This window comes from Heterodontus francisci, chromosome 5, assembly GCF_036365525.1.
Source record: "Heterodontus francisci isolate sHetFra1 chromosome 5, sHetFra1.hap1, whole genome shotgun sequence".
NCBI classification, from domain to species: domain Eukaryota; kingdom Metazoa; phylum Chordata; class Chondrichthyes; order Heterodontiformes; family Heterodontidae; genus Heterodontus; species Heterodontus francisci.
In genome coordinates, this window is record NC_090375.1 from 194,704,221 (window position 1) to 194,731,834 (window position 27,614).

General features: G+C 45.8%; 1 protein-coding gene across 2 annotated transcripts in view; it reads left to right on the forward strand.

The window, feature by feature from the left end:
• The window catches only part of abhd5a (abhydrolase domain containing 5a), a 46,863-nt gene extending 21,307 nt beyond the window's left edge, over window positions 1–25,556 (forward strand). For both annotated transcript variants that reach the window (XM_068032577.1, XM_068032578.1), the window contains exons 4-7: window positions 12,939–13,093; window positions 15,584–15,698; window positions 16,924–17,110; window positions 21,559–25,556. In XM_068032577.1, the coding sequence (XP_067888678.1) occupies window positions 12,939–13,093; window positions 15,584–15,698; window positions 16,924–17,110; window positions 21,559–21,648 (547 nt within the window). In that variant the 3' untranslated portion in view covers window positions 21,649–25,556. The remainder of the gene's footprint in view (window positions 1–12,938; window positions 13,094–15,583; window positions 15,699–16,923; window positions 17,111–21,558) is intronic.
• The last annotated feature ends 2,058 nt before the right edge of the window (window positions 25,557–27,614 follow it).

The window sequence follows — 27,614 nt, forward strand, 5'->3', positions numbered from 1 at the left end:
GGACAGCAGACTCTCCTGCAGTCTCGGTCAGTGGACAGCAGACTCCCCTGCAGTCTCGGTCAGTTTACAGCAGACGCTCCTGCTGTCTCGGTCAGTGGACAGCAGACTCTCCTGCAGTCTCGGTCAGTTTACAGCAGACTCTCCTGCTGTCTCGGTCAGTGGACAGCAGACTCACCTGCAGTCTCGGTCAGTGGACAGCAGACTCTCCTGCAGTCTCGGTCAGTTTACAGCAGACTCACCTGCAGTCTCGGTCAGTGGACAGCAGACTCTCCTGCAGTCTCGGTCAGTGGACAGCAGACTCTCCTGCTGTCTCGGTCAGCGGACAGCAGACTCACCTGTAGTCTCGGTCAGTGGACAGCAGATTCTCCTGCAGTCTCAGTCAGTTTACAGCAGACTCTCCTGCAGTCTCGGTCAGTTTCCAGCAGATTCTTCTGCAGTCTCGATCAGTGGACAGCAGACTCACCTGTAGTCTCGGTCAGTGGACAGCAGATTCTCCTGCAGTCTCCGTCAGTGGACAGCAGACTCTCCTGCAGTCTCAGTACAGTTTACAGCAGACTCGGTCAGTGGACAGCAGACTCTCCTCCAGTCTCAGTACAGTTTACAGCAGACTCGGTCAGTGGACAGCAGACTCTCCTCCAGTCTCAGTACAGTTTACAGCAGTCTCGGTCAGTGGACAGCAGACACTCCTGCAGTCTCGGTCAGTGGACAGCAGACTCTCCTGCAGTCTCAGTATAGTTTACAGCAGACTCGGTCAGTGGACAGCAGACTCTCCTGCAGTCTCAGTACAGTTTACAGCAGACTCGGTCAGTGGACAGCAGACTCTCCTGCAGTCTCGGTCAGTGGACAGCAGACTCGGTCAGTGGACAGCAGACTCTCCTGCAGTCTCAGTATAGTTTACAGCAGACTCGGTCAGTGGACAGCAGACTCTCCTGCAGTCTCAGTATAATTTACAGCAGACTCGGTCAGTGGACAGCAGACTCTTCTGCAGTCTCGGTCAGTGGACAGCAGACTCTTCTGCAGTCTCGGTCAGTGGACAGCAGACTCTTCTGCAGTCTCGGTCAGTGGACAGCAGACTCTTCTGCAGTCTCGGTCAGTGGACAGCAGACTCTTCTGCAGTCTCGGTCAGTGGACAGCAGACTCTTCTGCAGTCTCGGTCAGTGGACAGCAGACTCTTCTGCAGTCTCGGTCAGTGGACAGCAGACTCTTCTGCAGTCTCGGTCAGTGGACAGCAGACTCTTCTGCAGTCTCGGTCAGTGGACAGCAGACTCTTCTGCAGTCTCGGTCAGTGGACAGCAGACTCTTCTGCAGTCTCGGTCAGTGGACAGCAGACTCTTCTGCAGTCTCGGTCAGTGGACAGCAGACTCTTCTGCAGTCTCGGTCAGTGGACAGCAGACTCTTCTGCAGTCTCGGTCAGTGGACAGCAGACTCTTCTGCAGTCTCGGTCAGTGGACAGCAGACTCTTCTGCAGTCTCGGTCAGTGGACAGCAGACTCTCCTGCAGTCTCGGTCAGTGGACAGCAGACTCGGTCAGTGGACAGCAGACTCTTCTGCAGTCTCGGTCAGTGGACAGCAGACTCTTCTGCAGTCTCGGTCCGTGGACAGCAGACTCTCCTGCAGTCTCAGTACAGTTTACAGCAGACTCTCCTGCAGTCTGGGTCAGTGGACAGCAGACTCTCCTGCAGTCTTGGTCAGTGGACAGCAGACTCTCCTGCAGTCTTGGTCAGTGGACAGCAGACTCTCCTGCAGTCTGGGTCAGTGGACAGCAGACTCTCCTGCAGTCTGGGTCAGTGGACAGCAGACTCTCCTGCAGTCTGGGTCAGTGGACAGCAGACTCTCCTGCAGTCTTGGTCAGTGGACAGCAGACTCTCCTGCAGTCTGGGTCAGTGGACAGCAGACTGTCCTGCAGTCTGGGTCAGTGGACAGCAGACTGTCCTGCAGTCTGGGTCAGTGGACAGCGGACTCTCCTGCAGTCTGGGTCAGTGGACAGCGGACTCTCCTGCAGTCTGGGTCAGTGGACAGCGGACTCTCCTGCAGTCTGGGTCAGTGGACAGCGGACTCTCCTGCAGTCTGGGTCAGTGGACAGCAGACTCTCCTGCAGTCTGGGTCAGTGGACAGCAGACTCTCCTGCAGTCTGGGTCAGTGGACAGCAGACTCTCCTGCAGTCTGGGTCAGTGGACAGCAGACTCTCCTGCAGTCTGGGTCAGTGGACAGCAGACTCTCCTGCAGTCTGGGTCAGTGGACAGCAGACTCTCCTGCAGTCTGGGTCAGTGGACAGCAGACTCTCCTGCAGTCTGGGTCAGTGGACAGCAGACTCACCTGCAGTCTGGGTCAGTGGACAGCAGACTCTCCTTCAGTCTGGGTCAGTGGACAGCAGACTCTCCTGCAGTCTGGGTCAGTGGACAGCAGACTCTCCTGCAGTCTGGGTCAGTGGACAGCAGACTCTCCTGCAGTCTGGGTCAGTGGACAGCAGACTCTCCTGCAGTCTGGGTCAGTGGACAGCAGACCCTCCTGCAGTCTGGGTCAGTGGACAGCAGACCCTCCTGCAGTCTGGGTCAGTGGACAGCAGACCGTCCTGCAGTCTCAGTCAGTGGACAGCAGAGTCTCCTGCAGTCTTAGCTGGTTTACAGCAGACTGTCCTGCAGTCTCGGTCAGTGGACAGCAGACTGTCCTGCAGTCTCGGTCAGTGGACAGCAGACTCTCTGCAGTCTCGGTCAGTGGACAGCAGACTCTCTGCAGTCTCGGTCAGTGGACAGCAGACTCTCTGCAGTCTCGGTCAGTGGACAGCAGACTCTCTGCAGTCTCGGTCAGTGGACAGCAGACTCTCTGCAGTCTCGGTCAGTGGACAGCAGACTCTCTGCAGTCTCGGTCAGTGGACAGCAGACTCTCTGCAGTCTCGGTCAGTGGACAGCAGACTCTCTGCAGTCTCGGTCAGTGGACAGCAGACTCTCTGCAGTCTCGGTCAGTGGACAGCAGACTCTCTGCAGTCTCGGTCAGTGGACAGCAGACTCTCTGCAGTCTCGGTCAGTGGACAGCAGACTCTCTGCAGTCTCGGTCAGTGGACAGCAGACTCTCTGCAGTCTCGGTCAGTGGACAGCAGACTCTCTGCAGTCTCGGTCAGTGGACAGCAGACTCTCTGCAGTCTCGGTCAGTGGACAGCAGACTCTCTGCAGTCTCGGTCAGTGGACAGCAGACTCTCTGCAGTCTCGGTCAGTGGACAGCAGACTCTCTGCAGTCTCGGTCAGTGGACAGCAGACTCTCTGCAGTCTCGGTCAGTGGACAGCAGACTCTCTGCAGTCTCGGTCAGTGGACAGCAGACTCTCTGCAGTCTCGGTCAGTGGACAGCAGACTCTCTGCAGTCTCGGTCAGTGGACAGCAGACTCTCTGCAGTCTCGGTCAGTGGACAGCAGACTCTGCAGTCTCGGTCAGTGGACAGCAGACTCTCTGCAGTCTCGGTCAGTGGACAGCAGACTCTCTGCAGTCTCGGTCAGTGGACAGCAGACTCTCTGCAGTCTCGGTCAGTGGACAGCAGACTCTCTGCAGTCTCGGTCAGTGGACAGCAGACTCTCTGCAGTCTCGGTCAGTGGACAGCAGACTCTCTGCAGTCTCGGTCAGTGGACAGCAGACTCTCTGCAGTCTCGGTCAGTGGACAGCAGACTCTCTGCAGTCTCGGTCAGTGGACAGCAGACTCTCTGCAGTCTCGGTCAGTGGACAGCAGACTCTCTGCAGTCTCGGTCAGTGGACAGCAGACTCTCTGCAGTCTCGGTCAGTGGACAGCAGACTCTCTGCAGTCTCGGTCAGTGGACAGCAGACTCTCTGCAGTCTCGGTCAGTGGACAGCAGACTCTCTGCAGTCTCGGTCAGTGGACAGCAGACTCTCTGCAGTCTCGGTCAGTGGACAGCAGACTCTCTGCAGTCTCGGTCAGTGGACAGCAGACTCTCTGCAGTCTCGGTCAGTGGACAGCAGACTCTCTGCAGTCTCGGTCAGTGGACAGCAGACTCTCTGCAGTCTCGGTCAGTGGACAGCAGACTCTCTGCAGTCTCGGTCAGTGGACAGCAGACTCTCTGCAGTCTCGGTCAGTGGACAGCAGACTCTCTGCAGTCTCGGTCAGTGGACAGCAGACTCTCTGCAGTCTCGGTCAGTGGACAGCAGACTCTCTGCAGTCTCGGTCAGTGGACAGCAGACTCTCTGCAGTCTCGGTCAGTGGACAGCAGACTCTCTGCAGTCTCGGTCAGTGGACAGCAGACTCTCTGCAGTCTCGGTCAGTGGACAGCAGACTCTCTGCAGTCTCGGTCAGTGGACAGCAGACTCTCTGCAGTCTCGGTCAGTGGACAGCAGACTCTCTGCAGTCTCGGTCAGTGGACAGCAGACTCTCTGCAGTCTCGGTCAGTGGACAGCAGACTCTCTGCAGTCTCGGTCAGTGGACAGCAGACTCTCTGCAGTCTCGGTCAGTGGACAGCAGACTCTCTGCAGTCTCGGTCAGTGGACAGCAGACTCTCTGCAGTCTCGGTCAGTGGACAGCAGACTCTCTGCAGTCTCGGTCAGTGGACAGCAGACTCTCTGCAGTCTCGGTCAGTGGACAGCAGACTCTCTGCAGTCTCGGTCAGTGGACAGCAGACTCTCTGCAGTCTCGGTCAGTGGACAGCAGACTCTCTGCAGTCTCGGTCAGTGGACAGCAGACTCTCTGCAGTCTCGGTCAGTGGACAGCAGACTCTCTGCAGTCTCGGTCAGTGGACAGCAGACTCTCTGCAGTCTCGGTCAGTGGACAGCAGACTCTCTGCAGTCTCGGTCAGTGGACAGCAGACTCTCTGCAGTCTCGGTCAGTGGACAGCAGACTCTCTGCAGTCTCGGTCAGTGGACAGCAGACTCTCTGCAGTCTCGGTCAGTGGACAGCAGACTCTCTGCAGTCTCGGTCAGTGGACAGCAGACTCTCTGCAGTCTCGGTCAGTGGACAGCAGACTCTCTGCAGTCTCGGTCAGTGGACAGCAGACTCTCTGCAGTCTCGGTCAGTGGACAGCAGACTCTCTGCAGTCTCGGTCAGTGGACAGCAGACTCTCTGCAGTCTCGGTCAGTGGACAGCAGACTCTCTGCAGTCTCGGTCAGTGGACAGCAGACTCTCTGCAGTCTCGGTCAGTGGACAGCAGACTCTCTGCAGTCTCGGTCAGTGGACAGCAGACTCTCTGCAGTCTCGGTCAGTGGACAGCAGACTCTCTGCAGTCTCGGTCAGTGGACAGCAGACTCTCTGCAGTCTCGGTCAGTGGACAGCAGACTCTCTGCAGTCTCGGTCAGTGGACAGCAGACTCTCTGCAGTCTCGGTCAGTGGACAGCAGACTCTCTGCAGTCTCGGTCAGTGGACAGCAGACTCTCTGCAGTCTCGGTCAGTGGACAGCAGACTCTCTGCAGTCTCGGTCAGTGGACAGCAGACTCTCTGCAGTCTCGGTCAGTGGACAGCAGACTCTCTGCAGTCTCGGTCAGTGGACAGCAGACTCTCTGCAGTCTCGGTCAGTGGACAGCAGACTGTCCTGCAGTCTGGGTCAGTGGACAGCAGACTCCCCTGCAGTCTGGGTCAGTGGACAGCAGACTCCCCTGCCGTCTCGGTCAGTGGACAGCAGACTCCCCTGCCGTCTCGGTCAGTGGACAGCAGACTCCCCTGCAGTCTCGGTCAGTGGACAGCAGACTCCCCTGCAGTCTCGGTCAGTGGACAGCAGACTCCCCTGCAGTCTCGGTCAGTGGACAGCAGACTCCCCTGCCGTCTCGGTCAGTGGACAGCAGACTCCCCTGCCGTCTCGGTCAGTGGACAGCAGACTCCCCTGCAGTCTCGGTCAGTGGACAGCAGACTCCCCTGCAGTCTCGGTCAGTGGACAGCAGACTCCCCTGCAGTCTCGGTCAGTGGACAGCAGACTCTCCTGCAGTCTTGGTCAGTGTTGTTCATGATAAGCCTTCAATGGTTATTATTCAGGTGCCAGTTTTTCCATCTCGTTGTGAAGCTCTATCACTGGCACCCTAGCTGTTGATTACCTGACAAACCTGTTCAAGAGTGCGAGGTGAACTTGGAACTGAGATTCAAAATAACAACCATCAACTGTGAGGGTTAGAAAAATGCATTAAAGATTTAAAAAAATCATTTTTCTTTAGCTGTTTTGTAAAGTTCAATGCTAAAAATGCTGCTGTTTAGGATGAGGGCTTTTCCCCATTTATTTCACAGAGCGGAGCTAATGTGAGGCTGGAGGGGAATATTTACAGGGTGCATCAATGCTGATATCATTATTGCTACAGTCTGTTAGCCAGGCCTGGACACACTGAATGATCAGTCGATCTGTTCAAGGTTCTGTTTGTTCCCAGCAAAAACATCCTGGGCAGTGAGCTTCAGGAGGAATTACAAATCCTTCTTCTTCTTTGGCCTCCTTGTCTTGAGAGAAAAGGGGTAAGCGCCTGGAGGTGGTCAGTGGTTTGTGAAGCAGCGCCTGGAGTCGCTATAAAGGCCAATTCTGGAGTGACAGACTCTTCCACAGGTGCTGCAGATAAAATTGGTTGTCGGGGCTGTTACACAGTTGGCTCTCCCCTTGCGCTTCTGTCATTTTTCCTGCCAACTGCTAAGTCTCTTTGACTCGCCACACTTTAGCCCCGCCTTTATGGCTGCCCGCCAGCTCTGGCGATCGCTGGCAACTGACTCCCACGACTTGTGATCAATGTCACAGGACTTCATGTCGCATTTGCAGACGTCTTTAAAGCAGAGACATGGACGACCGGTGGGTCTGATACCAGTGACGAGCTCGCTGTACAATGTGTCCTTGGGGATCCTGCCATCTTCCATGCGGCTCACAAGGCCAAGCCATCTCAGGCGCCACTGGCTCAGTAGGATGTATATGCTGGGGGTGTTGGCCGCCTCGAGGACTTCTGTGTTGGAGATACGGTCCTGCCACCTGATGCCAAGGATTCTCCGGAGGCAGCGAAGATGGAATGAATTGAGATGTCGCTCTTGGCTGACATACGTTGTCCAGGCCTCACTGCCGTAGAGCAAGGTACTGAGGACACAGGCTTGATACACTCGGACTTTTGTGTTCCGTGTCAGTGTGCCATTTTCCCACACCCTCTTGGCCAGTCTGGACATAGCAGTGGAAGCCTTTCCCATGCGCTTGTTGAATTCTGCATCGAGAGACTTTTCGTTGCTTTTTTTTGTGTGGGGGGAGGTGGAAGAGATGGAGAGCCGTTAATTCCCAACCTCGTGTTTTCCCAGATAGATTACAACTGTTGGCCATCCAACAGGTTACTGGTGATAGTCGAGCCTAGGTAGGTGAACCTTTGGACTACTTCCAGAGCATGGTCGCCAATATTGTTGGATGGAGCATTTCTGACGTCCTGTCCCATGATGTTCGTTTTCTTGAGGCTGATGGTTAGGCCAAATTCGTTGCAGGCAGCCGCAATCCTGTCGATGAGTCTCTGCAGACACTCTTCTGTGTGAGATGTTAATGCAGCATCGTCAGCAAAGAGGAGTTCCCTGATGAGGACTTTCCGTACTTTGGTCTTTGCTCTTAGATGGGCAAGGTTGAACAACCTGCCACCAGATCCTGGGTGGAGGAAAATTCCTTCTTCTGAAGACTTGAATGCATGTGAGAGCAGCAGGGAGAAGACGATCCCAAACAGTGTAGGTGCGAGAACACAGCCCTGTTTCACGCCACTCAGGATAGGAAAGGGGTCTGATGAGGCTTCGCTATGCTGAATTGTGCCTTTCATATTGTCATGGAGTGAGGTGATGATACTTAGTAGCTTTGATGGACATCGGATCTTTTCTAGTAGTCTGAAGAGACCACATCTGCTGACGAGGTCAAAGACTTTGGTGAGATCAATGAAAGCAACGTAGAGGAGCATCTGTTGTTCACGGCATTTCTCCTATAGCTGGCGAAGGGAGAACAGCATGTCAATGGTCAATCTCTCTGCTCGAAAGCCGCACTGTGCCTCAGGGTAGAGACGCTCAGCCAGCTTCTGGAGCCTGTTTAAAGCCACTCGAGCCAAGACTTTCCTCACTATGTTGAGCAGGGAGATTCCACGGTAGTTGTTGCAGTCACCGCGGTCACCCTTGTTCTTATAGAGGGTGATGATATTGGCATCACGCATGTCCTGTGGTACTGCTCACTCGTCTCAGCACAGGCAAAGCAGTTCATAGAGTGCTGAAAGTATAGCAGGCTTGGCACTCTTGATTATTCCAGGGGTAATGCCCTCCTTCCCAGGGGCTTCTCCGCTGGCTAGAGAATCAATGGCATCACAGTTCCGATTTTGTTGGCTGTACGTCCAGCTCGTCCATGACTAGCAGAGACTGGGCTGCATTGAGGGTGGTCTCAGTGACAACATTTTGCCTGGAGTACAGTTCTCGGTAGTGCTCCACCCAGCGGTTCATTTGCTTGTGTTGGTCAGTGATTGTGTCCCCTGATTTAGTTTTGAGGGGGGCGATCTTCTTGATGGTTGGCCCAAGAGCTCTCTTAATGCCGTCATACATTCCTGTGATGTTTCCGGTGTCAGAGGCCAGCTAAATATGACTGCATAGGTGTTGCCAGTCGTCATTTGTGCAGTGCCTGGCTGTTCTTTGTGCAGCACTTCTGGCTGCTTTAAGTGCTACGGATGTTAACTCGCTGGGGGCTTTCTTGTAGTCCAGCAGTGCAATGCGCTTAGCGGCTATGTCAGGTTCCAGCTCTTCATTATGAGATTGAAACCAGTCTACATTCCGCTTCACACGTTTGCCGTAGGTGGTCATTGCTGAGTCATAGATGGCGTCTCTGATGTGGGCCCACTTGGTCTCTGCATCCCCTGTAGGAGTGTTCTGATGGGCTTTTTCAAGTGAATTTAGAAACCTATGTAACAGCTGTGGATGAGGTATTCCGCTAGTGTTGATGCGCGGGTGGCCCTTCTGCTTGGAGTGATGCAGCTTCTTTGGTTTGAGTCTAACCTTGCTGCACTCCAGGGAGTGGTCGGTGTCGCAGTCCGCACTGTGGAAGCTGCGTGTGATTTGAACGCTGTTTAAAGAGGCTCGCCTCGTGACGATGAGGTCCAGCTGGTGCCAATGACGTGATCTTGGGTGCCTCCAAGAAACCTGGTGACAGGGTTTAGTATGAAAGAACGAGTTGGTGATGCAGAGGTTATGATAGGTACACAACTCCAGCAGTCTCTGTCCATTCTCATTCATCCTTCCATTGCCATAGCGCCCATAGCAGGAGGGCCATGAGTCATGGTCGGCCCCAACCCTGGCAGTAAAATCCCCCAGCAGGGACAGGTGTTCAGTATTGGGGATGCTACTAATGATATTATGGAGTTCCTCGAAATCCACTGTGAGAAATAAGGGGGAGAAACATATCTTGTATAATCATGGTAAATAACCACACAAAATGTAGCTTAGAGGATTGAGGAAGCGAGCATAACTTGCATATGAACTAAATCTTCCCATCCACCATGATCAAACAGAAAATTATAGTGTAAATAAGTGAGAATGAGAGGCTCGGGAGGGAAGAACAAATATACTTAATCTTAAGTTTTGTAAAGTTGTGGATAATTAGTATTACAAATATTAGTCCTACCTATCAGTGCATCTCTAGCAATGGCTTTTCTTTCTCTTTCTTTCTCTCTCTCTCACACACACCACCCCAGTGAGGTCCCCCAAGCTTCTATGCTTGGCCTCTTATTCATCCATTTGATGCCTCTCAGCGACAGCAGACACAGGTCCACGTGTACATTGATGATACCCAGCTCTACCTCTCCACCATCTCTCTTGACCCCCTTGACTGCTTCAGTACTGCCCAATTGCTTGTCTGGCATCAGATTCTGCAGGAGTCACAACTTCCTGCATCTGAACACTGGGAAGTTACAAGCTTTCATCTTTGGTCCCCACCATAAACTCTGCTCCCTCTCCATTCACTCCATCCCTCTCTTACTAACCATTCTTTAGAGGTGAAACTGACTAATTGCAGTCTTGATTCCTTGTTAACCCAGAGCTAAGCTTTAAATCCCACATTCTTCCAAACCCGCGGCCTCTACCAACTAGAAGGGCAGCAAATACATGGGCACACCACCACCTGCAAGTTCCCCTCCAAGTCACACACCATCCTGACTTGGAACTATATCGCCGTTCCTTCACTGTCGCTGGGTCAAAATCTTGGAACTCCCTTTCTAGCAGCACTGTGGGTGTACCTACCCCACATGAACTGCAGCGGTTCAAGAAGGCAGCTCACCACCACCTTCTCAAGGGCAATTAGGGATGGGCAATAAATGCTGGCCTGGCCAGTGACGCCCACATCCCATGAATGAATAAAAAAAAAAATCCTATCATTTCCAAGAGCACCAGCTTCTACCTCTACACCATTTCCCATTTGCACCCTTAAAATTAGAGGGAGGCCATTCAGGAGCAAAATTGGGAAGTACTTTTTCCACACAATGGTTGATAGAAATCTGGAATCTCACAATCCCAAAAGTCTGTGCTTGTGAAGGCAGTTGGAGCTTTCAAGACTGAAACAGATAGATTTTTGTTTGTTTAAGTCTGATGATACTTCATAATGGTGAAATGTCCATTGCATTCAAGTAACAGAATGTATCAGTGATCTCTGAACAGTGATCATTACTGCCCTAGTTGCACTGCAGGCAGCCAACAAAGATGTACTGATGAACGAGCACCAATGACGCATGAGCAAAAAGTACACGTCCAATCAGTTAAATGCTGGACAGCGTATCTTGAGCTGCTTTCAGCGCTCACCATCCTTTCCCACTGACCCCCTGCATATGCCCCTCGAAACGAAACTTCTAACATAATATACACAATGACAAATTTAACATTGAAGAAAGAAAAACCACGCTCTTGCTGGTTCTCCCAACCCGTCAGGGATTCACCCCAATCAAAGAAAATGACTGGGGAGGGTTAGTAAAGCCTAGCATTTGGCTGAGAGAGGTTCTGAGACTTTGGAGTGAGTTTTAATCGAACTCACCCAGGTGGGAAATCCATGGGATCAGGTGGAACGCTGATTTTACATCTGCCCAGTATTACTCATTGACTTGAATTGAGAGTAAAATCGGGTAGGGTATAAAACCAACATTGCACCCAATCCCGTCAGATTCTTGACTGGCCAGATAGGTTAAAATTGGCTCCAGGTCTCAAAAACCAATTCTTATACCATCAACAGAGCTTTCTCTCTCTTTTACTCTTTACTTTTATCCACCCTCTTTCCTTGTGCTTCTCGTCATTTCTCTGCCGCTTTCTCTGTTTCCCCCCCCAGTATCTCTGTTACGCCCTAACCTTTCTGTGTCTCTCTCACCGTTGTTTCTCTCCCCCTATCCCTCTTTCCTGGTTCTTTCTGATTTCTATTTCTCCCTGTCGTTTTTCTCTTTCTGCTTTTCAAAATTCCTACTCTGTTCCTGTTTCTGTGTCTCACCCAGCTCCTTGTATTTCTCACTTCCATTTCTATATGTTTCTCTCCCTTCTATGTTTCTCTCTCCCACTTCCTGTGTTTCTTCCTGAGCGCTGAGGTCAACTGTATCAAGCGCAACGAAACTGATATGTCATATAACAATGATATCACATTGAACTTATGGACATTACAGATTGCAGCCTCCACCCATTTACAACAATTTTTAGCCACGTTTTTCTATTCTGATAAAGATCTATATCTCTGAGTTCAACTTCAGATAATATAGCTGAATTGAAATTATCAGACAAAATTTATCTTTAATAATGGCTGAAATTATAAGTTTTTTTTGAAAATGTTAATTTTTATGTTCTTTAATTTCCTCATTCTTTTCTTCCTCTTTCTGTAGCTGTGGAATTACCTCTTCTGAATTTTCACACTACTACTATAGAGGCTTCAATGTCCTTAGATAGCTGTGGTTCAGTGGTAGCACTGTTGCCTCTGTCAGAAGAGTGTGGGTTCAAGTCCCACTCCAGAGATTGGAACACAAAATCCAGGCTGACACTCCAGTGCAGTACTGAGGGAGTGCTGCGCTGTCAGAAGTGCCGTCATTCAGATCAGATGTTAAACTGAGGCCCCGTCTGATCTCTCAGATGTTTTGAAGGAGAATAGTGGAATTCTCTCCAGTGCCCTGGCCAATATTTATCCCTCAACTAACATCACTATAAACAGATTATCTGGTCATGATCACATTGCTGTTTGTGGGAGCTTGCTGTCTACAAATAAGCTGCCGGATTAATCCTATATTACAACAGTAACTGCACTTCAAAAAATACTTCATTGACTGTAAAGAGCTTTGGGAATTCCTGAGGTTGTGACAGGCACTGTAGAAATGCAAGTCTTTTATCAGGAAAATCATTTTAGATACTTTAATTAAGATCAACTTTTAGAGTCATAGAGTTATACAGCACAGAAACAGGCCCTTCAGCCCAACGTGTCTGTGCCGACCACCAAGCACCCATCCAATCTAATCCCATTTTTCTGTACTTGGCCCGTAGCCTTGTATACTATGGCATTTCAAGTGCTCATCTAAATATTTCTTAAATGTTGTGAGGGTTCCTGCCTCCACCACCCCTTCAGGCAGTGTGTTCCAGATTTCAACCACCCTCTGGGTGAAAACATTTTCCTCAACTCCCCTCTAAACCTCCTGTCCCTTACCTTAAATCTATGCCCCCTGGTTATTGACCCCTCCACTAAGGGAAAAAGTTTCTTCCTATCTATCCCATCAATGCCCCTCATAATTTTGTATACCTCAATCAGGTCCCCCCTCAGCCTTCTCTGCTGTAAGGAAAACAACCCCAGCCTATCCAGTCTCCATAGCTGAAATGCTCCAGCCCAGGCAACATCCTGGTGAATCTACTCTGCACCCTCTCCAATACAATCACATCCTTCCTATAGTGTGGTGACCAGAACTGTACACGGTACTCCAGCTGTGGCTTAACCAGCCTTTTAAGTGGCTATCACAGAGACATATAACAGTGAATGCATTTGCTTTGTTCAGGGTAAAGCACCTCATTCTAGTTGAGCCATGGGGATTTCCAGAGCAACGTAACCACACAGAACAGGAGCGACCAATGCCGATCTGGATAAAAGCCCTGGGTGCAATCCTGAGCCCGTTCAACCCATTGGCGGGTCTTAGGTTGGCTGGGCCCTTTGGTAAGGACGAGTCAATATATTCTGTTTCAGTCAGAAGTATATTATACCAACAGATCCACTCTCAGTCATACACTAGTATTGGTGAACAGTGTTTCAGAAGAACTAGCACATGCAGCTGGACACGAGTAAATATGTTTTAACTTTCATAATAGAAATTATGCCTCACAATGTGTAGCTGAAATGAATGCTAAGCGTTTAGATTTCTATAATGGTAGAAACTGTCATGTATTTTACTTTAATAAAAGCAAAATACTGCGGATGCTGGAAATCTGAAACAAAAACAAGAAATGCTGGAGTTCCGAAGAAGGGTCACTGACCCGAAACGTTAACTCTGCTTCTCTTTCCACAGATGCTGCCAGACCTGCTGAGTGATTCCAGCATTTCTTGTTTTTGTTGTGTTGATGTATTTTACTTTGCTGTTTTCAGATTGTTTACCTGACAACCTAGAGATTTAGAAAAAAGTTTCAACCTATGAGGCCTGTTCCACTGATTCCATACGATCCTCCTTTCCAGGGATTCTACTCAACCCATTTTACCTCCTTGTGAAAAGTTATATTGGAATGGGAGGAGGCCATTCAGCCCTTGAGCCTGTTCCACCATTCACCAAGATCCTGGCTGATCTGTACCTCAACTTCATCTAACCGCCTTAAATCCCTATCCCTTGATACCTTTACCCAACAATAATCCATCAACCTCAATCCTGAAAATCTCAACTGTTGGCCAGCATCCACAGCCTTTTAGCTAAGATAGTTCCAGATTTTTACTACCCGTTTGTGTGAAGAAACCCTGAACGGTCTAGCTCTAATTTTAAGGTTATGCCCCCTTGTTTTAGATTCCTCCCACCAGAGGAAATAGTTTTCCTTTATTTACCCTATTGAATCCTTTTCCACTCCAGGCGCTGCTCCACAAACCACTGACCACCTCCAGGCGCTTATCCATTGTCTCCCGAGACAAGGAGGCCAAAGAAGAAGAAGAATCCTTTTTATAATTTTAAACTCCTCGATCAGATTACCGCTTAATCTTCTCTCTCAAGTAGAGTTTAGCCATGCTGCCCACACTACATGTAGCTTGTCAGGGTTTTAGTGCTCCTAGTATTTTATTTTATATTAGTTTTTTTCTTGCTTGTTTTATTGAGAACTGTTTGTTTTCTGCAGGTTTGTGTTTGGTAGTTTTTGTACCATTTGTTTGATACCTCTTAATTTTCTGTTGTAATTTTCATTGGTATGCCCTCTACCCGTTGTGATTCATTGCTCTTTCATGAGCGTGAGCCAATCAGGTGCAAGGATAACGCAACAATTTACATGTGTGACGTACGTTGGACAACTGCAGTGATGGGGACAGACACATGGCAGATATCAGACTGTTTTAGTAGATCTCCCTGGTGTTGCTTATGGGATATTGAAAAATGTGTAATCCATCCTCTGCTTGCCTGATGCATTCCTGAGCTGCGTTGAGGCCTCATCTGTCAACTGTAGCAGAGCTGCTGTGTCCCCAGCTGCCCAGGTTTTCTCATCCTGTGGATCCTCCTGCTCTTTGAGATCATAACTGCTTGCTTTTCTCCCTGCCATAACGTGTGTCTTTATGTCTGTGGGGATCCCTGGTGCCTGACCTACTGTCTTCCCCAAATCTCTCTCTCCATCCTTTTACTTATGGAAAAGGTGATTTGGGTGTTCCTGTGCCTGTAGCATGTGCCTCACTGTTTAATACATCCCCACACCCCTCCACAGCCTCTAACCAAGCAAAATGGTGTTTTGCCCACTTAGGTCCCACCCTTCCATGGTGGAATAGCATCAGGCCAGTGGCTGCTGTCTGCTATTGCTGACTCTGGCTTGCCCCTCGTCATCCTGGCACCTCTTTAATCCTGTGCCTCAGTTGCCTTGAGCAATCAGGCTATTGGCAGGGCACCAATTTCACCCCTTCAGTTACCAATTGTACTGTTGTTATTCAAAGGCTCTTACAATAAATACAGTTACACAAAGGAAAAGAACTTTTATTTATATGGCGTCTTTTGCAGCCTCCGGGTGTCCAGAAATGTTTCATCGCCTTTTTTAAGTGTAGTTGCTGTTTTTGTAGGCTAACGTGACAGCCCTAAGTCGCACGAATGACTAGTTAATCTGCTGTATGGGTGTCAGCCGAGGCTCAGCAGGTAGCACTCTCACCTCTGAGTCAGAAGGTTGGTGGGTTCAAGTCCCACTCCAGCGACCTGATCACAATAATCCAGGCTGACACTACAGTGCAGTGCTGAGTGAGAGCTGCATTGTCGGAGGCGCTGTCTTTTAGGTGAGATGTTAAACTGAAGCCCTGTCCACTCTCTCAGGTGGGTGTAAAAGATCCCGTGGGCACTATTTCGAAAAAGAGCAGGGGAGTCCGCCCGAGTGTCCTTGGGCCTCAACTGGTTTCAACTTACTTCATTTAGCTGTGAAAATGTAGAAACTGTACCTGGCAATGAAACTTATTTCAGTGATGAAATGTTACTTGCATTTATCACAGGTCCAATTTTGGTTCAGCGATTAAGGCCTGACTTCAAGCAAAAGTTCTCCTCGGTGTGCGAAGATGAAAATACTGTCACCGAGTACATTTATCACTGCAATGCACAAACTCCCAGGTAAGCACTGAACTGAGCTGTGCTGCTTTCTTAGTTCAATTTTTTCCCAGCATGATAGTTTCCCAGAGATTCCTGGCATATATTTTGAACTTAGAATCATAGAATGGTTACAGCACAGGAGTCCATTCGGCCCATCATGTCCGTAACACTGTTTGCATTCACCATTGTCACTCTTCAGAGACTCTCCTGGAGTCCACACATGCGCAGTTAAACATGGAAATCCAGAAGTTGCTGTCAGTGATTCTATGTTTTTCCACAGGTTGTGCTGTGAAGTCCCCACAGATGGCAATCATGTAGAAATCACTGAACTGACCAGAACTTCCCCTTTTACACGAATATCACCGTTAAAACCCCTGGAAAAGTTACTCCTTGTTAATGAGGTGTAATTGGGTTTTTAATGGTGTACTAAGACACAAGAATTGCTGAAGAACCGTTCTGGCCCTGGAAAACTAATTTCATATTTGTATTATGCCAATTTTTTTCATTGCTATAAAAAAAATTCTCAAGTTTTTTTTTACTTTGATATTTCAGCTTCTAATGTATATGTCTCAACCTTTATTTCACTCTCTGTAAAATTTATTTTACAAAATGAAGGATAATCAGTGTGTTTAACTTCCTGTTATGTTGTCTGCGAGAATACTTCAATCTGATTGGCTGTCCACCCTGCTTGGTGACATCACTGTTTCTGGTTATCTGGAGATCCCTTGACTCGGTGCCAGATTCAGATTAACGTTGAGAAAGGGAAAATCTATGCCACAGAGATTGCTAGATCTTTGTGGGCAGTGTTCTTCAAGCTCAGTTGCGATTGTCTTTGCTTTGCCACTGCCTGCAAAATTTTGGCAGCTGAAATTTGTTGTTCAGATCTCAAATAAGAAGACTATATCAAAGAGAAAATAGTGAAATTAAGTTTCAGTATCATTACAAGAGCAACTTAAGAAACTCAATCACTCTGATGTACTTTACTCAATTGGTTAAGTTTCAACAATTTTTTGTTCAAATACTGACTGAACTGTTAGAGCTCTCTCTGCATTAAATTGTTACATCTCAGAAGTGGGTTAAATCTGTAGAACTTGACACCCCATTCAAATTCCTCTTGATCACGCAATGGCTATTATAAAGTGCTGTAGAATTTGCAATCCACCCCAGCTGAATGGGGTTACGTAAGAGAATGGAAAGAAAATTGCAGGAGCACCCGAAAAAGTTTTCTATTTCCCTATATTTTTAGTGGTGAAATTGCTTTCAAGAACATGACCATACCTTATGGTTGGGCTAAACAACCAATGCTACTGAGGATTAATCAGATACAAGAGGACATCTCCATCACAGCAATTTATGGAGCACGCTCTTGCATAGATGGCTACTCCGGAAAACAGATCAAAGCGCTAAGACCAAAATCCTCAGTCAACATAATAGTAAGTAAATGGTACTGGATTTTCTTTCAAGATTTACACACGCTAGGGCCAGTTTGAGAGCTTGTTAGGCCTATGTGCACCAGTTCACCGAAGTTCAGACTGGAAAAGGGTATGGAGATGTGTGAAATTTGTAGTTGACATCCATTTTTTTGTAGTTTCCGGGGAGTGGGGTGGAGAGGGCAAGCACAGAAAGCTTCCACCTGTAACAGGCTTTCATAAAACAGTAAATTGTGGGAGCATCGTCCAGGACACCACTTTCCAATGTTCTTAACAATTAGACATCCAAGGATTGGGAAATAAATGGGAATTCATGTCCCGGTAGTTTTTTTAAGCCACCTCTGGCCCATTTGTCTTCATTTCTTTTGTTTTTTTGTGCAGAAACTTGGTTTGTTTGGCACTCCGCTAGGTGCAAGCCTTGCAAAATTACCATGTAGAAATTTTATGTCTCTTTGCTTGATTTCTTTAGGAGAAAGACTGACCTCTGTACCCTATTCTCTGATCTGTTCATCTCATCTCACCCTTCATGTACACACACAAGGATGCTGACTTCAGCCTGTCTGTTTTCAGAGACTTCACTCTTATGTACAAGTGATTAAAATCTGACTGAACTTCTTGAATTTTTTGAAGTCTCACTCTTGACTTATCTCACATAGAAGACTTTCTTCATAGACTAATCTGAGCTTTGCCAAATTCCTCGTGATTTCTTCTGACTTCTCCATCGTCTACTGTAACTTCTATATCTCTCTTGACCGTCTCTTTTTGGGGTGAGAAAACCAGTTTGTAAAATTTTACTTAATTTTACAAAGCAACATCCTTTATCCAAACTATTTGTTCAGGTAACCAAAGTGATCGATTTGTCGCGATAATTTGTTTTTTAAGTGTCATTCATTTGGACAGACGCATGTTAGAAACTTTTGATGGTCAAGTTTTAATCAGCCATCCAAGGACAGCCTGATTGTTTGATGTTTTACAATTTCTCTCTTAGACTTGTTAGACTATAATGAAGTACTTCAATTCTATCACCATACATAGTTTTCGTTACAAACTGCCTTCCTGAGGAATACTCTCATGTATACCTTATCTGTCTAAAATACATTGCCGCCTAGCGAAGCGACCTTAGCCATCTGAACATTTTAGTTCCAGTTACTAATTAGAATCATCTGCCAATTCTAAAAGTCCTTTTGTTTAAAACTCTGGTCTGAACTTCTCAAGTCTTGTTTTAACCCCAGTTGGTTTTCCCAGAGTGTGAATTAATACATTATTTTTAAGGACACATTTCTTGTTTGTACATGAGGTACATAAGAATATAAGTAATAGCCTGCTCCACCATTCAAAACGATCATGGCTGATCTGATCTTGGCCTCAACTCCACTTTCCCACCTGTTTGCCATTACCCTTGACTCCCCTGTAGTTCAGAAATCAGTCTCCCTCAGCCTTGAATATATTCAGTGTCTCAGCTGCCACAGCTCTTTAGGATAGAGAATTCCAAAGGTTCACGACCCTCAGAGAAAATTCCTCCTCAACTCTGACTTAAATGGGAAACCCCTTATTTTGAAACTGTGCCCCCTAGTTCTAGATTCCCCCATGAGGTGAAACATCCTCTCAGCATCTACCCTGTTAAGCCCCCTCAAAATTGTGTATGTTTCAATAAACTCACCTCTCATTCTTCTGAACTCCTGTGAGTTTAGGCCCAACTTGCTCAACCTTTCTTCATAAGAAAACACCTTCATCCCAGGATCCAACCTAGTGAAACTTCTCTAAACTGCCTCCAATGCAAGTATATCCCTCCTTAAATAAGGAAACCAAAACTGCATGCAGTACTCTAGGTGTGGTGTCACCAATGCCCTGTACAGCTGCAGCAAGACTTCCCCACTTCTAAACTCCATCTGCTTTGCAATAAAAGACAACATTCCATTTGTCTTCCTAATTACTTTCTCAACCTGCATGCTAACCTTTTGTGATTCTTCTAAGAGGATACCCAGATCCCTCTGTATCGCAGTCTCTCTATTTAAATCATATTTTGCCTTACTATTCTTCCTATCAAAGTGAATAACCTCACATTTTCTCACATTATACTCCATCTGCCACCCTCTCTACATCCCTTTGCAGACTCTTTGCGTCCTCCTCACAACTTGCTTTCCTACCTATCTTTGTATCTTCAGCAAATTTGGCTACAATACACTCGGTCCCGTCATTAAAGCCATTAATATAGATTCTAAATGGTTGAGGCCCCATCACTGATCCCTGTGCACTCCACTAATTTCACTTTGCCAACCCGAAAGTGACCCGTTGATCCTGACTCTTTCCTGTTAGTTAGGCAATCCTCTATCCATACTAATATATCACCCCCAATACCGTGAGCTCTTATCTTGTGCAGTAACCTTTTATGTGGTACTTTATCAAATGCCTTTTGGAAATCCGAATACATTACATCTACAGGTTCCCCATTATCCACCCTGCTCGTTGCATGCTCAAAGAGCTCTAGTAAATTTGTCAAACACTATTTTTTTTCACAAACTGTGTTGATTCTGCTTGATTGTGTAATGATTTTCTAAATGTCCTGCCACTGCTTCCTTAATAATGAATTCTAGCATTTTCACAGTGACAGATGTTAGAATAACTGGCCTATAGTTTCCTGCTTTCTGTCTCCTTTCTTGAGTAAAGGTGTTACATTTGTAGTATTGCAATCCACTGGGACCTTTCCAGGATCTAGAGAATTTTGGACAATTACAACGAATGCATCTACTATCTCTGCAGCCACTTCTTTTAAGACTCGAGGATGCAGGCCATCACGTCCAGGGGTCTTATCAGCCTTTAGTCCCATTAGTTTTCCTAGTACTTTTTCTCCAGTGATGGTGATGGTTTTAAATTCCTCCCTGCTTTTGCCATAATCAATATCTGAAGTACACTATTTGAATCTGAGATGTTTTTAGATCTTTTCAAACTACTTTACTGTAGTTCATTTCAGATTTTGTATTTTAAATCACTCCCTTGGGCAAACCCCAATTTACCATATGTTTATGAGCATCCATTCTTAGCTTGTGATACAGGTAAGCTTTTGGTAATGTGTCTAGGAAACTATTAGCAAACCAAGCCTAGTAATTGCTCTTAGCTAGCAGACATCCTGTGCATTAGATCTCACTGCAGTCTTTGAGAGTGATTGAGCATCACCTCAGACCATAGGTTAAGTTTACAACACTAAGTGAATTTATTTTAAAATAAGTAATAATCATAAAATATAGTTAGACACTTACAATAAACATTCTTCTATCTGACTCCTTGAGTGAACGAAATAATGAAATGGCTGCAGCTCTAAACTAAACTCTGTAAATCACTTTTAAAGAATTATGTGTTTCTTTTCATTGAATTTCTTACACTATATCAGCTGTAGCTCAGGCGTAGCACTCTCTCCTCTTGAGTCAGAAGATTGTGGGTTCAAGTCCCACTCCAGGGACTTGAGCATAAGATCTAGGCCGACAGTACCAGTGCAGTGCCGAATAAGTGCAGCACTGTCAGAGATGCCGTCTTTTGGATGAGACATTAAACTGAGGCCCCGTCTGCCCCCTCAGGTGGATATAAAAGATCCCATGGCACTATTTCAAAAAAGAGCAGAAGAGTTATCTCTGGAGTCCTGACTGATATTTATCCCTCAATCAACATCACTAAAAACAGATTATCTGGTTATTATCACAGTGCTGTTTGTGGGAGCTTGCTGTGGGCATTGGCTGCTGTGCTTCCTACATTACAACAGTGACTGCAATTCACAAAGACCCTCATTGGCTGGAAAGTGGTTTGGGACGTCCTGAAGTGCTAGAGAAGAGCAAGTCTTTGTAGAGAGAAAATGGATAATCACATGAGAAGACTGCTTAAAAATCATGAGGAAGTCAAGACGTTGTAAGTCTCGGAAGAGACAGGCTGATATTTCTAACAGAAAAGATAAATACTTCATGTATTTGAAAGTTATCTACAAAAACTTAGTTCGGCTCCTAGAATTGTGATCTTGAATTTTATCTACTCAAGGAGTCGGAAGAAAGATGTTCAATAAATACAAAACTGTATTTGATCGCTGTTCGATTATTTGTTTTGCATTTTAATACTTCAAATTAGGGCTTCTGGGATGCTTTATCTCTTCTAAGACTGAACTGTAATCTTATAGAGGAACAAGACAGTCCAGTGTGTAAAAGCAATTAACAAGCAGGGCTTGCTGATTTTTTGTAGCACTGCCAGATAAACACTTACAAATAACTCAAAGGATAGTTGGACTGTGAAAGCTTTGGAGGGTTGAGATTCACCCGTGAGAGTGATCTAAGACGTCACATAATCTAGGGCAAGAATAGATTTTTTTAAAAAGTGATACCAACCTTTATGTAAAATTGTATTAAATGTCAATGCTGGAAATTGTTCAACATACTTTGTCAACATTAACATATTTTTTTCTTGCTTTGTAGGCTATTAGAGGTGCTGGCCATTATGTGTATGCTGATCAGCCAGAAGACTTCAATCAAACAGTACTGAAAATCTGCAGTACTGTAGACTAATAATCAGACAGCACTGGGAATCTGCAGTACTGTACATTAACAATCAGACAGCACTGGGAATCTGCAGTACTGTACATTAACAATCAAATAGCATTGGGCATCTGCAGTAATGTACATTGACAATCAATACTGGGAATCTGCAGTACTGTACATTAACAATCTGACAGCACTGGGAAACTGCAGTACTGTGCATTAACAATCAAACAGCACTGGGAATCTGCAGTACTGTACATTAACAATCAATACTGGGAATCTGCAGTATTGTTCATTAACAATCTGACACCACTGGGAATCTGCAGTATTGTGCATTAACAATCAAACAGCACTGGGAATCTGCAGTACTGTACATTAACAATCAATACTGGGAATCTGCAGTATTGTGCATTAACAATCAAACAGCACTAGGAATCTGCAGTACTGTACATTAACAATCACTATACTGGGAATCTGCAATACTCTACATTAACAATCTGACAGCACTGGGAATCTGCAGTATTGTGCATTAACAATCAAACAGCACTGGGAATCTGCAGTACTGTACATTAACAATCACTATACTGGGAATCTGCAGTACTCTACATTAACAATGAGACAGCACTGGGAATCTGCAGTACTGTACATTAACAATCACAATACTGGGAATCTGCAGTACTGTACATTTAACAATCAGACAGTACTGTACATTAACATTCAGTACATGGAATCTGCAATACTGTACGTTAACAATCAGTACTGTATATTAACAGCCATTCAATGTTGAATTTCTGCAGTACTGTTAACTAACCTCTGAATTTTAATGTAATAAATACAAACAGGAAAGTCAATATAAACTACATTAGTTTAGCACCAGAAGCCAAATTTAATGAAGAATCCTTTCTGAAACTTAGAAATTTAAGTTAAGATTTATGTCAATACCTTCTGTCTTTCTTAAAAAAAACTCTTTGAACCTTTTTAGTATTGCTGTGCCAAGTTTTATTTTTGATTACCATGAAAGTATTTAATTGTGCAATATTAATCCTGATCTGTCATAACTATTTAATAAGGTGCTTGTAAGATTTTAGCACAGTGATTATGAACAAAGATTTTTGTTTTGATTGAAAATGTAAAAGCTGTTGAACGAATTTTATTATTTAAATTGACACTTAAATACACCTTATAAGACAGATTATTTTTAAAGATGTTTCACACTAGTGTTCTATTAATTTTCTCCATTGTTTGCTCACATAATTAGTCACTGCACTCCAGAAAGTAATTTAATATGTGAAACATTCTGATAAATTGCTCTGTCATTGTATATCTTTCTACCTTTAGTTTAAAATTGTAGTTACCCATTGCTGCTCAGTCCCCTCCCTCAGAGAAGTCACAGCAAGAATCAGGTTGTATCAATACTTTGATTAGTTGTTACTGTAATTGACATTATCGACACTTTAGCACTGGATCAGTAATCAGAACAGAGCATTCAATTATACAAGGATTGCAGCAATGCACATCACCTTAGTATAAAATGGGAAATGAAGATAGTTCAAGCAACTGACATTTTCAGTAGCAGCACTCATATTGCTGCAAGCTAATCCATAGGCAATGATCAGTGGTTAACTCTGCTTTCTTACACTCATTGCTGTTAGCTAATTGGGACTAGGAGAGGATATTGCTATAGTGTGGGCGTGACAAGGAGGGCTGGAAAGAGACACACATGCACCAAATAAACCCTGTAGATTGTAAGCCAACTCTTAAATTTTACAAAAGGGTTCATGGTATGATTTTTGTGTTGGGTGAGTAATAGTCACTTCAAAAAGTAATGCATTATGCAAAATGTTTTGTGTTATTTTGAGTGCAAAGATTTTTATTCTAACCCTTGTAGGTACGTGTGCTGTCATAGAGGGGTCACACCCCAAATTGAGATTCAGTGAAAGAGAATGAAACTTCAAGGGCAGAGACTTCATTCCGTTGCAGAACCATCATGTCTACATATGCTTAGACAGCTGTTTTAGACATATTCCTTATTAAACCTTCAAAGATGTTTGTTCAACCGATTGCAGGAAATCCCCAATTCCTTATTAACCTGCTTAGGATCGAGCCTTCACATTGAAATAGTTACCTCATATTGTTGCAGTTATATTTTCAAGAGGTTGTAGCATTAATATGTTATCTGCCACTTTGTGCTTCCTTTTTTAAGATTAAGTATCATTTTGCACGTGTTCCTAAAACCTGGGGTGGAGATGGAGTGGAGATTTGAGAGTGAACCAGTCACGGGGAAAGATCCCTGCATCAGAATCGAACTTGGAACTCAGGTTTCATTGAAACCAGATGATGTGATCCGTGGGCGGCTGCTGCACATCCGCCAGGCATTGCGATGGTGACCAGCTGTTAGTTTCAGGCCATTGTCAGCCCAGCAGCTGCTCTCAGGTAGATCCTGGGAAGGAGTGGGAATGGCCTTTGGGAGCTGCTATGGAGCTGGGAGCAACATTCTGACTATATATATTCCTGTAAGAGTTTAAAAAAAAAGTTTACCTTTTTTGTTGGCAGTGACTTCCAGTGGCCCCTTTAAGGAGCACCAATCAGGTCGTATGTACACCTGATTGGCACCCCATCCACCATCTTCAACATTCACTCCCTCCACTGCAGCAACTCACCAAGGCTCCTTCGATAGCACCTTCCAAACCCATGACCTCTACCACCTCGAACAAGGGCAGCAGATGCATGGGAACACCACTTGGAACTATATCACTGTTCCTTCACTGTCGCTGGGCCAAAATCCTGGAACTTCCTTCCTAACAGCACTGTTGGTGTACCTAATCCCCAAAGGCTGCAGTGGTTCAAGAAGGCAGCTCACCACCACCTTCTCAAGGGCAATTAGGGAAGGGCAATAAATGCTGGCCTATCCAGCGACGCCCACTTCCCCCAAACGAATAAAAAAGCCTGCCATCGGCTGTGCTCAGGGCAGCCCAGTTGCAGGAAAGGGGTCCTCAAACAGGTGTTAAGCCCCTCATTAAATATGTAAAAATCGTAAAGCCATTTTTAGGCTGCTGCCAAGGACACCTGAAAAATCATTCAATCTGATACATTTTTGAAGCGTATCAAGGTATGGCGCATTACTATTGGCCCTTTCTGTGCCCGTCTCATGGGTTTGAAATGGGAGCAATTTCTAGGCCTGGGTCTTCTGTTTAGGATGAGCTTAAAACATTCACCAATCTGGGCAACTCTTTTGGAAACGGCTGATGTTTGAACGCATTTCTTTATGTATTCATGGGATGTGGGCGTTGTTGGCAAGGCCGACATTTATTGCCCATCCTAATTGCCTTTGAGAAGGTGGTGGTGAGCTGCCTTCTTGAAACTCTGCTCTCCATGTGATGTAGGTACACTCACAGTGCTGGTGGGAGGGATTTCCAAGATTTTGACCCAGCTACAGTGAAGGATCGGCTATGTAGTTCCAAGTCAGCATGGTGTGTGACTTGGAGGGAAACTTGCAGGTGCTGGTGTTCCCGTATGCCTGCTGTCCTTGTTCTAGGTGGCAGAGGTCGTGGGTTTGGAAGGTGCTGTTGAAGGAGCCTTGGTGAGTTGCCACAGTGTATCTTGTATATGGCACACACTGCAGCCATAGTGCATGGTGGTGAAGGGAGTGAATGGGGTGCTGATCAAGCAGACTGCTTTGTCCTGGACGGTGTCGAGCTTCTTGAGTGTTGTTGTAGCTGCACTCATCCAGGCAAGTGGGGAATATTCCATCATACTCCTGACATGTGCCTTGTAGATGGTGGGCATGCTTTGGGGAGTCAGGAGATGACTTGCTGTAGAATTCCTAGCCTGTGACCTGCTCTTGTAGCCACAATATTTATGTGGCTGTTCCAGTTAAGTTTTTTGACAGTGGTAACCCCCAGGATGTTGATAATAAAAGATTCAATGATCAATAATGTCTTATGGAGCAGTATTTCACTAAATGATTAGCTGTCCCTTACCGTCTCGTGAATTGATTCCCCATGTTCCACCCAAGTTGTTCCACTTGTTTTGTAGCCACTGTTGGTGCAATAACAAGTGGGTAATTCCTATCTGCAAGTTACTTTGAATAATACACATACTCTTATTAAGCTCTACTACTGCCAGCAGTTGCTCTTCCTAGAATGACTTAGACATAGGAATGTCCAGATCTGGAAAGAACTATTGGCGATCCTTCAGCCCAATCAAGTCCAGAAAATATTGTGTACTGTATCTCTCGATCACTTGCCTTGCCAAGTAGTCTTACAGTTGCCTGTTGAATTTTCCATTATCCAGTTCCTGGGCAGTCCATTATACACATTCATCACCCTGTGTGTAAAATAATTAAATCTGAGCTATATAAACGGTTTCCACTGGCAGGAGGGTCAGTAACCAAAGGACACAGATTTAAGCTAATTGGCAAAAGAACCAGAGGGGGAAATGAAGAAACATTTTTTTACGGAGCGAGTTGTGATTTTGAATGTGCTGCCCGAAAGGGTGATGGAAGCAGATTCAGTAGTAACTTTCAATAAGAAATTGGATAAATACTTAAAAAGGAAAAAGATTGTGGGGCTGCGGGGAATGAGATTAATTGGAAAGCTTTTTCAAAGAGCTGGCATAGGCACATTGAGCCGAATGACTTCCTGCTCTCTAAGAACATAAGAAGTAGGAGCAGGAAGAGGCCCCTCAAGACTGCTCTGCCATTCAATAAGATCATGGCTGATCTGATTGCGGCCTTAACTCCACTTTCCTGCCTGCCGCCCAATAACCCTTGACTCCCCTGTCGATCAAAAATCTGTCTAACTCAGCCTTGAATATATTCAATGACCCAGACTCCACTGGTCTCAGGGGAACAGCTTTCTAAAGATTAATGACCCTCTGAGAGAAGAAATTCCTCATCTCTGTATTAAAAGGGAGACCCTTATTTTGGAACTGTGCTCCCAGTTCTAGATTTTCCCATGAAGGGAAACATCCTCTCAGCTTGTAGAGTACCCTTAGAATCTTTTATAGTTCACCTGTCATTCTTTTAAACTCCAATAAGTATAGGCCCAACATGCTCAACCTTTTTTCATAAGACAACCCCTTCATCCCAGGATCCAGCCTAGTGAAACTTCTCTGAACTGCTTCCAATACAAGTATATCCCTCCCTAAGGGATCCAAACTGTACATAGTACTCTAGGTGTGGTCTCACCAATGCCCTGTACAGTTGTAGCAAGACTCCCCTACTTTTATGCTCCTTCCCATTTGCCTTCCTAATTACTTGCTGTACCTGCATGCTAACTTTTTGTGATTCATGTACAAGGACACCCAGATCCTTCTATACCACAGCATTCCGCAGTCTCTGTCCATGTAAATATATTCTGCTTTTTCTATTCTTCCTGCCAAAGTGGACAACCTCACATTTTCCCATATTATACTCCTTCTGCCAAATTTTTACCCACTCATGTAACCTATCTATATCTCAATGCAGACTCTTTATGTCCTCCTCACAAGTTGCTTTCCTACCTATCTTTGTATCGTTCGCATATTTGGCTACAATACACTCAGTCTCATCATCCCAGTCATTAATGTAGATTGTAAATAGTTGAGACCCCAGCACTGATCCCTGCAGCACTCCACTAGTTACAATTTGCCAATATGAAAATGCCCCATTTATCCCAACTCTCTGTTTCCTGTTGGTTAGCCAATCCTCTATCCACGCTAATATATTATACCATGACCTTTTGTGTAGTCACCTTAAATGTGACACCTTATTGAATGCCTTTTGGAAATCCAAATACACTGCATCTACTGGTTCCTCTTTATCCACCCTGCTTGTTACATCCTCAAAGAACTCTAATAAATTTGTCAAATATGATTTCCCTTTCATGAAACCATATTGACTCTGCTTGATTGCTTTATAATTTTCTAAATGTCCTGCTACTACCTCCTTAATAATGGATTTTGGCATTTTCCCAATGACATACTAGGTTAACTGGTTGTTAGTTTCCTGTCTT